This window comes from Aquila chrysaetos, chromosome 1, assembly GCF_900496995.4.
Source record: "Aquila chrysaetos chrysaetos chromosome 1, bAquChr1.4, whole genome shotgun sequence".
Classification (NCBI taxonomy): Eukaryota; Metazoa; Chordata; class Aves; order Accipitriformes; family Accipitridae; genus Aquila; species Aquila chrysaetos.
Window position 1 is genome coordinate 79650138 of NC_044004.1, and position 13693 is coordinate 79663830.

General features: G+C 37.9%; 1 protein-coding gene across 6 annotated transcripts in view; it reads right to left on the reverse strand.

Annotated features, from left to right (window-relative positions):
* LOC115345977 (bifunctional heparan sulfate N-deacetylase/N-sulfotransferase 3) overlaps positions 1–13693 on the reverse strand; it is a 336206-nt gene that overhangs the window by 12575 nt on the left and 309938 nt on the right. For all 6 annotated transcript variants that reach the window (XM_030025568.1, XM_030025577.2, XM_030025590.2 and 3 more), the window contains 3 exons: positions 6831–7013; positions 4694–4790; positions 3684–3807 (listed from right to left, as the gene is read on the reverse strand). In XM_030025568.1, the coding sequence (XP_029881428.1) occupies positions 3684–3807; positions 4694–4790; positions 6831–7013 (404 nt within the window). The remainder of the gene's footprint in view (positions 1–3683; positions 3808–4693; positions 4791–6830; positions 7014–13693) is intronic.

The following is a 13693-nucleotide window of genomic DNA, read 5'->3' on the forward strand; positions in this document are numbered from 1 at the left end:
CCTGTCAAAGTCAAAAGTAAAAATGAGTTTTCCAAATATGGCCTTTTGCTGACTTTAATTACAGTGCCATACCATAAGAAAAAAATATTCAGTATCAGAATTGCTTTTACCCAAAAGAGAAAAGAGCTCATCTTTGTGGAGAAGATGCACTGAAAAAATCCCCCACAGCTTATCTGGTAAAAGGTTTCTAAGCAGTGACAGCATCTTTCACTTATTGTTTGGAGTCACATTTTTGTGGAAACATGGGTTGTATTCCTTTTAGTTTTCTTTGTGAGCTTTCCTCTTCCATTATGAAGTTGCAGTTAATTTCCAGCAATCTCCTATGTCACATGAAGACTTCTTTGTCCATGGTCCTCTGACCACTTTTCATTATTGTTGGGGAAAAGAATAAATGGGAAATGTTGGTCTTTTTGATTTTTCAGTTAAATTCTGTATTGATAAAATAAGTGCCATTTAAAACAACCTCTTCTGAAGATCATGCTTAAGGACTGAAATTTCTTCCAGTGCTTAGACTTTGCTCTATTCATAGAAGTGGGCTACTTCTAATACAAGTGACATGCTCTTGTTGGCTTTGAAATCGTGACCATTGCAGTCAAGGCCAGAAGACTTGGTAGGGTGGAACTGACTGATGCACACGCAGTTTTCTTTAGGACACAGATCTCACAAGATGATGATTAGCATGCAGGCACTGATTACAAGGTATTTAGAGAAAAGGAAGGAATCTACAGTGGTTTAAAGAAACTAAACTCTCTGACACCTGATTCCAAGAAGTTAATTCTTATGAGCAACTTTTATGTATACAAAAGCAAACATTGCTAAGTTATTGTTTTGTGCTTCTTTGGCACATGAATGGATACCTGTCATCACAATTGTGCAAAAGCGGGCTGGCCTTCAGCTGACAATTTTCTATGTATTAGATAAGGAGTAATAGTTGTAGATTCATTCATGCTCTTAAGAGTGGTAGCTGGTAGATTTCCTTGTATCAGAGATGTAAATGATGTCATGTGAAGGGCTGATGGATGGGCAGGTCCCTGCGTAATATGCTCAAAGCTGCATTCAAAAATTCTGCTACAAAGCCACATGGCTATTACTAGACTCACATTCAGATTGTACACAAAACAGATGAAATAAGAGGACAACCAAACAGAACAGAATGAAAGGCTGTCACTGCCCTGCTAGTTTATTAAGTGTTTGTATCTGCCTAATGCTAACACAAATATCTGAGAGTATGATACTATTTAATTGAACAACGGACTCTATTTCCCAAAAATATGAGGGCTGACTTGATGAAAATGACGAAGCTATACCAATTTCTGCTCACAAATAAAATTATTAGAAACTAATGACTCAACCTGACTGTGTGACCTCAGAATGTTTTAGCAGAACACCAACAGCAAAGAAAAAGGCCAGCTTTGAAAGAGGCAATAGGCACTACAGGCAAATCTGCTCTAGATCATGTATGGTGTCATTATGCTGTTGTACTGAAGTCCTGGTAGTAGGCTGAGTAAATACAAGGCAATGAGGACTACAACCTTATAAGGAAACACTTAACATTAAATATGACACTACACCAAATTTTGGGAAAAAACTTAATTGATTCTTTAGATACCATGGCAAATTTGAAAAAAAAAAAAAAGCAGAAGTTGATGTGGTGTCAGTGAAAAATGGTAAAGAGATTGGACCAGGTGGGATATCAAGAGGTTAGAAAGTTCAGGCTCAGCATTTCTGCTGAACACCGACTGCAGAACACTTGCTCAGTACCTCATTCATGAGACAATTACTAAACTCGACAAGGGCAAAGCTGAGAGGGCTTTAGAGAAACTTGTCTAAGAAATCTGTAACAATGCTTACTTACATAAAGAAATACATGACTGGTCTATTTAGACTTCTCCATTTCAAGAACAGAAAGATCAGTTCTCATGTTACTGTTCTGTTATCTCTACTGGGAGACTACAATATACACATCTATATGTCTTGTGCCGAGGGCTGAAAGAACCCTTTCCTGCTTCTGTAGTTGGCCTTGGTCTAAATGTAAGCTCGGACAAAGACTAAGTCAGAGTCAGCTCTGGGAAAAAGTTGTATCTCCACAACTGTAAAAGAAATTGAACTGATTGTTAGTTGTGAATACTCTTGCCTTGAAAGGATCCTAGCCAATTAATGGACTAATGAGAAGATACCTTGTATCTAATTACCATTTGGTAAGCTCATTACATGCCAGCATTAAACTACACTATCAGAGTGAAGGTCAGAGAGATTTATCTGGCAGACAGAATGCAAATCTAAGAGTTAAGCAACTACACCAACGGGTAGTTCTGAGTATTCAAGACTTAACTGTGAGAACCTGGCAGGGGTGAGCGGGGCATGTAGCGCAGAGGTACAAATAGTCAAATGGGTGCTGTAGAGTGAGTACCTGTCAAAAGGATGTGCCTGGCCTGTACAGGTTGACCACTGGGAGCTTTATGCACCAGTGCTGTGTTATGATGAAGGTAATTTGGCACATGCCTAGCAGACAAATTGTATCTGCATGTTAGGGAAGTGGATATGGCAGGAGGAATGAGAGAAGCAGAGAAATGGTCTTCCAGCAACATGAAAACATTGATGATGTGAAGAACTGGCTCATTGTACTTAGGCTGTCTCCATCAGTGTGGACCTGCTATACCTCGCTTGCATGTCATCTTCTCGGACTTCAAAAGTCTCCACAGCAAATAGTCAGCTTTCTCATTCCCAGTCATTCAGCTGGCATCTCTCTATTGGTAATAACTGGCTGATTCACCGCACTTTGTAATAAGAATCTGCTACAACAATTATAACTCTGTAAAAACTAAGTGACTTAAAAAGAAATTGAATCTGATGTATCTGCACTAAGACCATATAACAGTGTTCACCCTGTCAATTTTATGGATGAATACAAAGGTAAAGGCAAGAAAACTATTTTCCCTTAAACTGGGGGAAAAAAAGAAACAAGACAAAATATCAATAATCTTTTATTGCTGCTCCCCAGCCACTACAGCATGTTACTGCTTTTCATCTTGTGGTGCTTTATACTGCAGCACTTTCTGAAAGTAAGAGAAATCAAGAATGACCTTCTGGGAGTAGCTATGTCCGGTGATTCCCCGGTAGCCGTAGTGAACATGGCAGTGGCGATACATACTTTTTTAGCACCACTTACTAACCCTATGGAGAGACTAATGTTCTCCTAATCACCTGATCTTTGAAAATATTTTGAGAGGCTTTCCCTGCCCCCCTTTTACCTGATCGCTATTTCTAAATCCTATTTGAAGGAAAAAATGCCTCTCCCTGATACTACCATTTTTCTCTTAAGAAATGAGATTTCCAACAGGAACATAATTTTTGCCTCCATATATCCAACTAACAACCATTACTGTCCCAACTTCAAAGGCGTGTGTAATGACAAATACATATTTTGTTACTGTTTTGCATATATTAATACATGAATATTTACAAGAAAGCCTCACAAAAGTCAGTGCACTTACGATATTCTGTAGTAAGATTGTTATTCACTTGCATTTATTTATCATTTTAGAAGGACACTGATGTAACCACTGAAGGTTACATTTTTATCTCACTCTATATATAAACAGTTACCATTACCAACAGTAATGTCATTTTTGTATTGTTCACAATATATAAACTTTTAAATTTATACTAATAACCCATCTTACCAATCAATCCCCCTGTGGTAGTTATTTCTATTAAAGAACTGTACCTCCTCAAAGGTTTTTGGGCTGGGGGAGTTACTAATGATGGAAGGATGCATGATCAGGAACAAATACAAGGCTGTGGTACCTGCAAATAGGACAAAAGTCCAAGATTAAAAAAAAAAGATATACACACACATTGGGGAGGGTGGGGGGGGGGGGGGGGGTGTGGGGGGCGGGGTGTGGGCTCTACCCGCAGATGGACTACACCAGCTGTATTCCATTTCATTTCAGTGAGGGAATGACGATTTATGTCACCTAAGAATCTTACTTTCTGGGCTTTTAAATTGAAGATGGTTAAAGAAATATAAATAGTTAACACAGAAACTGGAGTGCCAATGCTGAAATCTGCTTTTCACACTTTTAATAACTGTGTTTTAAAAATAATTATTGGTTTTTATGAGACTGTCACAAAAAAAATTAAAAATCTTGCACTCAGTAACTATTGGGGATTGGTGAAGATAAAAGGAAGCACATATGCAATTTTCTGATTACAGAAGAGAAAATTAACCATTAAGTAAATTTATAAACTACTGCAACCTTGCATTTCAAACTGTCCATTAGGAACTTCTTGATTTGAAATAAGTGCCATGAAATAACAAGTTTCTATAAACAAGACGCAGGACAGACGAGAACTTGCAGTTAAGAATCTACACCATTTGAAAAACGGCTGTCCTTTCCTCCTTTTGCTTTGCCAAGATCTTGTCTATCTTGTTGACCTCTTTATCAAAATGTTACTCATTTTGACATAATGCCAAAAAAATCCGACACACGCCTGAACCCTGCATTTTCAATATGTGTATTGTCTGTTGTAACTTACATTATTAAACTATATTTGGATGGTATCTGAAAATAAAAAAATGCTGTTAGATGATCAAGATCCCTACACAGCACTCTGAGTAAAAAGTGATTAATTGGTATAATTATTTGAACTTACACGTAGCCTATCTTGTTGAAATACAATAAAATCTCACCAGTTTTCTGGGGTCCTACAACCAAGAATTTTGGTAATCGATCACAGGTTTTTTCTTTAGACCAGATATCTCTGTGCCGTTTGTCATCACAGGGATTCTAAAACAGAGAACAACAACTAAGAATTTCATTGCTAATCACACCTGATAAGGTTCTCAAGTTATGTTTATATAAATTCCCAATTTTTCAACAATGTACAGATATTCTTACCAGAAACTATTATTTCCCCTTATGACAGAAAACCTTGTTATGTATTAAAGAACTATTTCAGTGATTCAGAAAAGTATTTGCAATGTAACCAGGCCAGAAACTCTACCTCTTAAGTGTTTGGGGTTTTTTTTTGATGAGGCAAGTATGTTGAAGAAATGTGGTTTTCATTCTACATATATAGAGTTGCCCCAGCTGTCTAACAGACCCTGAGACAAGATAATTTCTCCTATGAAATGTCAATATGTTCAGCGGAATTATGCCAAAGACAAATTTGATCCCACATACTTAAGATGTGGGAATAATTCAAAATTAATTGATCAATTACATACAAGTTAGGAAAACCTGAAATTGTTAACGAGTTATCTAATTACTGACTTTTACATTACTGTAACAGCTACCACCCTATACATGCTGTATTTTTTAAACTAAAAGTGTAAATTAATTACAATTTAAGGCTTTCCATTCATAAATACATATTCCGATCCTCCAATTCAAATCAGTACATAATATTGAATCTTGTTTTTTCATTTGCTGCTTTACAGCTGAAAAAGTTTAAATCTGTTTTAGAAATGCTACTTGCAAACAGTTTTTGACATTGTTGTTTGGCAGTACTGCACTGAGATGAAAGGAATTACCAATCTTTTAGGCTTAAAAAAATATAACTGTATTCAGATTCACATGCATTATAGACAAAAGACACCACATTCAGTATATGGTAGCCACTGTAACTTACCTATGCCTTTTCTAAGTAATCCTAATTTTTCAAGTCATTTGGCTACAGGCTAATTTCCATTTTTAAAATTCATTCTCTCCTAACATTACGCAAAGTTCTTGACATTTTTCCCCCTATTTCAATGTTTTATTCAATAACAGCATGAATTTCAAGATGTATAATTAAGTCCAAATTTGCAATTTCATACTCAGTTTCTAAGTTGGCAATTCAGTATCCAATGCTAGAAGACATTTGAGTATGCAAGCTTAAATAGATTTTTATGTTTGATTTAGTAAAGTTTGCTCCTTATAATATTTCTACCAAGTCACTTCAACAGGATGATATTTGGGCTACATATTATCACTGCTGGGACACACGTACCTACAGCACTCAGTTGTTCCACTGAATTGGTTGAATTGGTCACTGAATTGGTCACCAAGCATGTACAAAAGAACAGGACACATTCACGGCTTGGTGCAGTAGTTTCTCTTCAGGGACTGTGCTCTTAGCACTGGGTGATGGGCTGAAGACATGCCAACTGCAAGGTCAGTGCAGGCTTCAGCCTTAGCAGCTCTTCACATTTCTTTTCAATTTGCTCACTTATGGGAGTGGGATAATCAAGCAGCAGAGTTGATAACATCAATGTATTAAGTGCTGGTAAACTTCTTGCTTGGGCAGTTCTCAGCCCTTTGTGAATCACTTTCTAATCTATCTAAATCTATTTCTACTTGGCTAGTCAGTTTTAGCGTTAAGGTATCCTTGGTCTTAATGCTCTTTTCTCTTTTTGGATGTCCCCTTCTCCTCACGCACTTGGAGGAAAGTTAATTTCTTTAATGGCAAATTGCTAAAATATGCATATACATCTCTCTGTCAAATGCTCATTCCTGTTAATTCCAAAAGGAGAAGAGAAATAACATAATGCCTTTCCTGCACTTCCCACATTTCTAAAAGCAAGTAAAGTCACAAATAAAATGAATTAAAGATAATTTTAATTACACATCTTAATATGTATTAATTTCACAACCTTTCAATGGAGATTTAAGCAACAGGGAAAACAATCACGTACACTGAACCTTCAGTAAGCTGTTTTATGGAACCAACTAGTAAATCTAAAAATATTACTGCTTTTCTCTACAAGAAACTGAAACAAAGAAATTCACAAAACCCACCATCAAGGTGATTTTTTTTCTGATCTCTTCATCAGCAGGCCTGCCTACCTGCCAGAGAGGGTCCTTTTGCTCAGGGAATAGCTCAAAATACTTGTGAGCCAGCTGAACCGGAGGAAGAGTTTGCAGTTTCAGGTTTGTCCAGGTATGAACAAAGTTGGCCAGATTCACAAAGGTGTATAACCCCAGGCGGTCGTTTCCATAATTAGACAAATGGGTCATGAAGATGCTAATCTTAGAAAACAAAATAAAGAAAGCGGACATTAACTCTTTGTATCACTAGGTGGCAGTGTAACCACAGATAATATAAATTTGATTTGCATTTTGCTCTTATTTAGAGCTGCAAGACTTTGATCACATTTGCATAGATGTTACTGTCCTTGCTCTTCGTTGAATTACATCGTCCTTCTCAAGTCAACTCAACGCAATGAAGAAAATTGTGGAATAGGTACTATGAGCTCTGTGTGAACTAGGATATCCAATCCTGCCCTGGGGTTGTACAGTATTTACATAATCTTTATGTAAATTTACTTCATGGAGAATACAGCAAAACCAACCCAGTTTTACCCACGGTTTTACTTCAAGTGGAATACAAATACAATATTAAAAATGTGAATTCTGTTTTTGTGAAAGAGTAAAGAAGTCAGAGACCAAGAAGATAGCTGACCTGTCTTGCTGTGATTTAAATCTTGTTGCTCCAACCGCAAATTTTATAGGATAAGTAGCTCATCTCTTATACAAAGCTGTTCTGCAAGCACTGGGCAGGTAGTCAAGTCACACGCAGAAACAAACAAAATCTGAAACCTGATTGAGTACTTTCAAATAATTGCGCATAAAATACTCCCAAATAAAATAAAAATAGCTCAATATCCCATCAGTTGTAAGGCTGCTTGTATTTTGCTCTTCCAACACCTTACTGTGAAATTGCTACTCAGATAAATCCCCCCTGCTACATCCCTTGCTCCAACTGCACTCTCACACTCCCAATGGAAGCAGTGTTTGCTGTGAAGGTTTCTCAGGGGAAGGGCATGTTCGGATGCACGTAAACCGTGCTGATGAGCGGAGCAGTAACACACAGACTGCAAGGATGGTCTCTCAGGGACTAAGGAAGGGCTGAAGACTGAAACCTCCATTTTGCAAAATTATCCATTTTCAAAGTAGTTTTTCACTGACGAAGCAGTCTGTTCTTACACTAAAATCTGCAAACCCTTGCCTCTCTAGCAGTTTTTTTTCGGAAAGTTTTTTTTTTTAAAAACAGGAGAACTCTCCCAAGATAAATTCTCCAGACCAACTTCCATCAAAAAATTAGAAACATGACTCTCTTTATAAATAAATCTGCTAATGCCATGAATGGGCAATTTCTATTTAAAGTAAAACTTGATGTAAGCCACTTTAAAAAGAAAAAGGCTTATCATGGCCATAATTCTGAAATTAGTTCAGAAACTGAAGTCAGTCTTTCATAAAGGAATTCCAGCCTTCAATTTAAAAAAGGAAAAAGAAAAGAATGAAAAGCTGGAATCTACAGCCATATTCTTTTGTTTTAGAGTATTTAAAACACTGGCTTCCTTTGATACAAAATGTTAAAGCTACTGAACATCTATTTTTGAACACCCAACTGCAACACTACAGACTACTTGCACTGAATGGACACAGAAAATGTGTTTTATTAATAGCGTCATTTGGTGACACCTCTTGGCTTATAAAGTAAGCTGAGGGCTTCAGTTTGTCTGACTCAAATAAAATTAGAAGATATACACCACCAAGTCATTAGGATACACTCTTTCTTTTCAGAGAGGACTGAGATTGGAAAAAAAAAAAACAAACCCAAACCCTCCCCTTTAGGCAACCAATAATAAGCATTTTGCCAAATGTATAACCTTTTCAAGTTTCTTTTTTGATTTCAGTTCTCAAAGCAGGAACAGACCAGCCATATGACTACGTTGTTCTCAACAAAGATACAATCAGAGGGTTTCCATAAAAAAGGTTAACTTGTTTTCCTGACAGCCTCTTTCTTTCCTACACATGGGTTGACCTCTGACATTTATAATGTCAGTTCACCTCCTGGCAACTCCTTACCTGCCAACAACTACAGCACTGCCCTGGAAGAAAAAGCAAGAGAACTTGAAAAGATTGCTAGTTAGGGGAAAATATCTATTATTCTTTCCCTGAAAGGAATATCACTATAATTTTAAGAATGTCGGAGTGGAGGCTGAAAAATTGATTGGACGTATCATCATAAATAATTTCCAGCATATGAAACTGTCAATGAAGGGAAAAATATATCAGAGACCTTAGTTCCCATTTTACAGCTACTTTTTTATGTCAAGTACTTTATGGTTAATTATTTAGAACAAAAAGAAAGATGATCAAATGCTTGTTTTAAACATAAATGACTAAATCTTGTAAAGAAGTGTAACCAAATTGTTCCTTAGTGTAACCAAACACATACTCTAATATACAACTTTATATTGTAGAAAAGGTCTCCTTTACGTCTATGTGGCATCAAAAATACTACAGATCAGCTGAGACTATCTTCCAGGAAAATCTGAGCAAAAGTTTTTCCTCTCCTGTCGATACTGTACAAATTCCTAGTAAAATCACTACCTATGTAAAATTAGCAAACTACAATCCGGTGCTTCATAGAACAACAAAATATTGCTGATCGAGGGCCTAATTCACCTGATCTGACCTGAGAACTACTTACTCTTGCTTTCAGCTCCAAAAGGTCTTTACAGGCTAAGCTAGCAGCCTGTGTAACTAACAGGAACGTGATGTTGCAACGGCCACATTTACTTTTCCCTGAGAAGGACGGATCTTGGACCACTTTGCACAACAGGGACCCCTATGAGAGGTGGCTTACAGTATGTGATGCCAACCTGCCAGCCGCTCTCTCCTACTCCAGGGGTGTTCCTGGGAGTTTGTTGACAACAGCTACGCAGCCACAGCGCCGGGACAGATGCGTAAGCTGATGCTCCGGTTTCTCTGGCTACAAGGAGAAAATGATACCCAAGTGCCATTTTGAGGGATTTCACCTTGGCGCTGGCCCAGCTGCAGGGGATGGTGTGTTGCTACCCACTTCCCTGCTTTCCCACCAAGCTGTGCAGAAGGATGGAAACTCGTATCATTACCCTGCCATTTGCAGGTGTGCAGTTTCAGACCAAGACAAAACATAGTAATTACTTTTTGCCTTCCATATTGAGTTATGATGCTTTGTTTTGCTCTAGCATATCACATTCTGTTTCATTCAAACAAGTTCTAATTAATGACAATGATTACTCTTTCTGTGCCAACTGTTAGCATGCTATGCTATTAAAAGATTTATTCTCTTAAAACTACAGATCAGGAGATATAAAAGGAATCCTTTGTCGGCATCTCAGAAGACTGGATCTAGTAAATAACACTGCTTGTTCAATAATCTTGCACCTCTGGGAAATGCTGTAAAATATAAATAGAGCTTCGTATATTTCTTCATTCCTTCTTCAAAAGGGAAGTGGCTGTGAATAGATTTATATTTACTCTAACAAGCATTTTAGCCTCCCTTTCAGTTAAAAAAGACCTTATTTGATTTTATTATTGCCAGCCATCTTCTAAAATAATGTCTTTCAGGGCATCTCAGCATTTTCTTTATCTCAGTGCGAGAAGGATCACCCTTTTTAGCTGTTCCTCATAAACAAACTATCATCTTGGTTGCACGTCAATGCACACTCTCCACAGGATTTAATATCTTTCACGAGGGGACTGAAATGGAATGCAGACAATTTTTAAAATGATCGTTCAGGACTAAATCTGGCCTCTGGGCAGCAGCTCCTTTCTTGCTCCTACCCATCTTTGGATCAGAGTAGCAAAGGTGCTTTACTCTGCCTTCTCACAGAGCCTTATATACAGCTGTATGACCTGCTCCTTTCAGCCTCTCCTCAGAATTTCTGCACTTCTTCCCCAGAATGAAAGGGCAGAGGGCTATTGCTGTTCTGCTTTCCTTCCCAAGCCCTGATTTTATCTGAGATTCTGACTACTACTGCAGAGATGTAGGGAAATGAGGACAAGAACTCAGGAGAAACAGCTTTTATGTTTTTGAACGCTCATTCTGTGCTGCGTATTTCCTTACTACAACAACATTTCCCAATTAGAGACAATAGCTTCTAGGTCAACAAATTAGAGTTGAGACCGAGATTGAGGTGCTGCCATTAAATCACATGTATCAGGAAAAGATGAACCAGCATGATCTAATTTATGTATCAAGAACAGAGAAAACAATAGATGCTTAACAAACAACTTACACAAAATGAAAAACAATGCAACAAGTTACCCAGCTTCTAGTGATGGATGTTATTTTAGCAGGCTGGATATTTTAAAAAATATTGATCACTACATAATCAACATTATTAGGATGCTGCACCTATTAAAATTATACACAAGGACACTACTACCTAAGCTTCTGCAGTCTTGATAACAGTTGTCATTTTCCTGACAAAAACAGAGGTGCCTGCCTCTCAAAGGAATGACATTACCCTTCATTCCCAAGCATGAGAAGCCCCTCTTATGGCTGCTGGCTTGTGCCACGTTTGCATTCCTGGCTTCTTCCCCCTGGAGTCAAGGGGTGTCTCTTTTTGAAAAGGCAGGGATGAGAAGAACCATTCGAGGATAGTGGGAAAGATTTTTTTTTTTTTTTTTTTTTTCTTCTTACCAAGCTCCCTGTGAAGGTCTGGAAGGGTGAATTATGAAGCTTCTCTACATTGGGACAGAAATTATTTATGGTGAGCAAGACTAGCTGCTAAAATGGAAAGCAGCAGAGTGGATATCTTTGTGCTGGGCAACCTGCAAATATTCCCACTCTCTCCCATATATCTTGATAAGCAAAATGTACCTTGCTTCACATTCAAACTCCATTTTACACAAACATTTTGCAGATGAATAGGTTGCGCTCACACCTCACTATTCTTCTTCTTCATATTCCTTTTCTGTTTATACCTCCTTAATGGTGTACCGCATCAGGAGGACTTTTTGATTTGGTTTCAGTTACAGTAATAACGCAGGAAAAAAAAGAAGTGGCAATGTCTACAGCAGAGTGAAACAAGCTAAGTACACAAGCCTCTAGAACAGTAAAAAGCCTGTAGAACAGTAGTCCACTAAGCCAGCAGTCTCCAAACTTTTTAGATCACGCACACTTATCAGTACAAATTTTTTGAGCATGCATCCCCCGTATCTGTATATTTATTTATAAATTACACACTTCTAATACTGAAGTTCTAATATTTTCTTCCTACACCCAAATGGATCACCTTACGCACCTCCTGGGGTGCACGTACCCCACTTTGGAGACCACTGCGCTAAGCCGTCGAGATCGGACTGTAACCCAAGAGCAGAGAGAAGACTCCCTGTTCAGAGGTTAGCTGTACCCTCTTTGGCAAGCATCAGGGATGCGGAGGGAGGACTGAGACTTGCAGTAACACTGATGTTGTTAAACAGATTTATTATTATTTTAAATCTGGAACTAGATGAGCTAGTATAAGAAAAAATTGGTAATAACCATTTCTTACAGACTGGACACGTCTTTCCTTTTTTTACTACGTGTAAATCTATTGCAGGCAATTCAACATGAATAAATTCATACTGTTAAGACAGTCATCAAGGTACTTTTGTCGTGGGCACTGTGTAACCCTCCAATCTGTGCAACAACATTAAAAGGCAGCACCGAGGCCTTCCAACTCAATGAAGTTAAGCACAACACTTTAAAATGAAGTTAAATTATGATTGACAATTAATTATGTGATCTCTTCTAGGCACTAGAAGCAGATGCATTACCAATTTAGTATATTGCTGCTATTTTAGCTACTGAACAAATGTTTACAGGCCACAAGAGTATGTCTAACTCTCAGAACGCCTATATTCCAATTAATCTGGCATTGTGCATGCTCTGTTTGCAGTTCTGATATTGTCTCCATGTTACTCAGAACAGTTTTGTTTCAGGTATTCAGAGACTCAGTAACAGCTGGTTTTGCTCCATTAGACTAACAAAGTGATAGAATAATGAATTAGATTGCAGTCTATGCTTGAATATGTATTTTTAATAGTTGAAAGATATTCCTTTTAGACCTGTATGCTACCAGAAAAGCTGTGTTCAATTCCACCACAGAGAGATTCCAGCCTGCAAATCCCTTTTTCGTTCTGAAGCTGTCCTGCTGGTTTCACAGCTGCCATGATCTGTCCACTTGCAAAGACAGCAAGCCAGCTAGTTGAATTTGATTTACACAGCAGTGCCTCCACTATAAATATAATGGAGCCAGGGAAGATTTATAAGATCAAACAAAATTACGTATTTGGTGTAGTTCTGAATTATTAATCTGACAGTCAGGAAACCCGAGTTTATTTTCAGCTGTTGCACAAACTTTTTTTGCCTTTCTCTGTAAATTGCTCATTACCCTTTGTCTCAGTTTCCCAATTGGCAGTACTGTACAAGCTTCACTAATAGCTGCAAACCACTTGTACAAGGCTTCCCATTTGAGAATTTTGAAGAATCATAGAAGGGTAAAGTTTTCTTATTGCCCACAATTTCAATGCATTTACTGTATACTGTTACAAGGAATCACCTCTAATGAGATAGCTAATCCCGACTGTTCATTTAGGATTTTTTATATTTTGTCTATTCCACCCACAAAATACCAGACTCTGTCTGGCTTTTTTGAATGGGTTTTGAAGAACAGATAGAAAGGCAAGGAATACTTGTATTTTGCAGTCAACCAAAATGCTCGGCAAAACTGACTTCCTCCACTGCCCCAATTCATGGCAACTCCCCAAACTATTGTGGGAGTTCCCAAGAGTTCCTAAAATGGGCATGAGAGGACAGGGAAGAGATGAAACTGTTGCCTCTCTCACTCACCCATGAAGTGGGCCCAGCCTCCTGAATTGAACGGGCC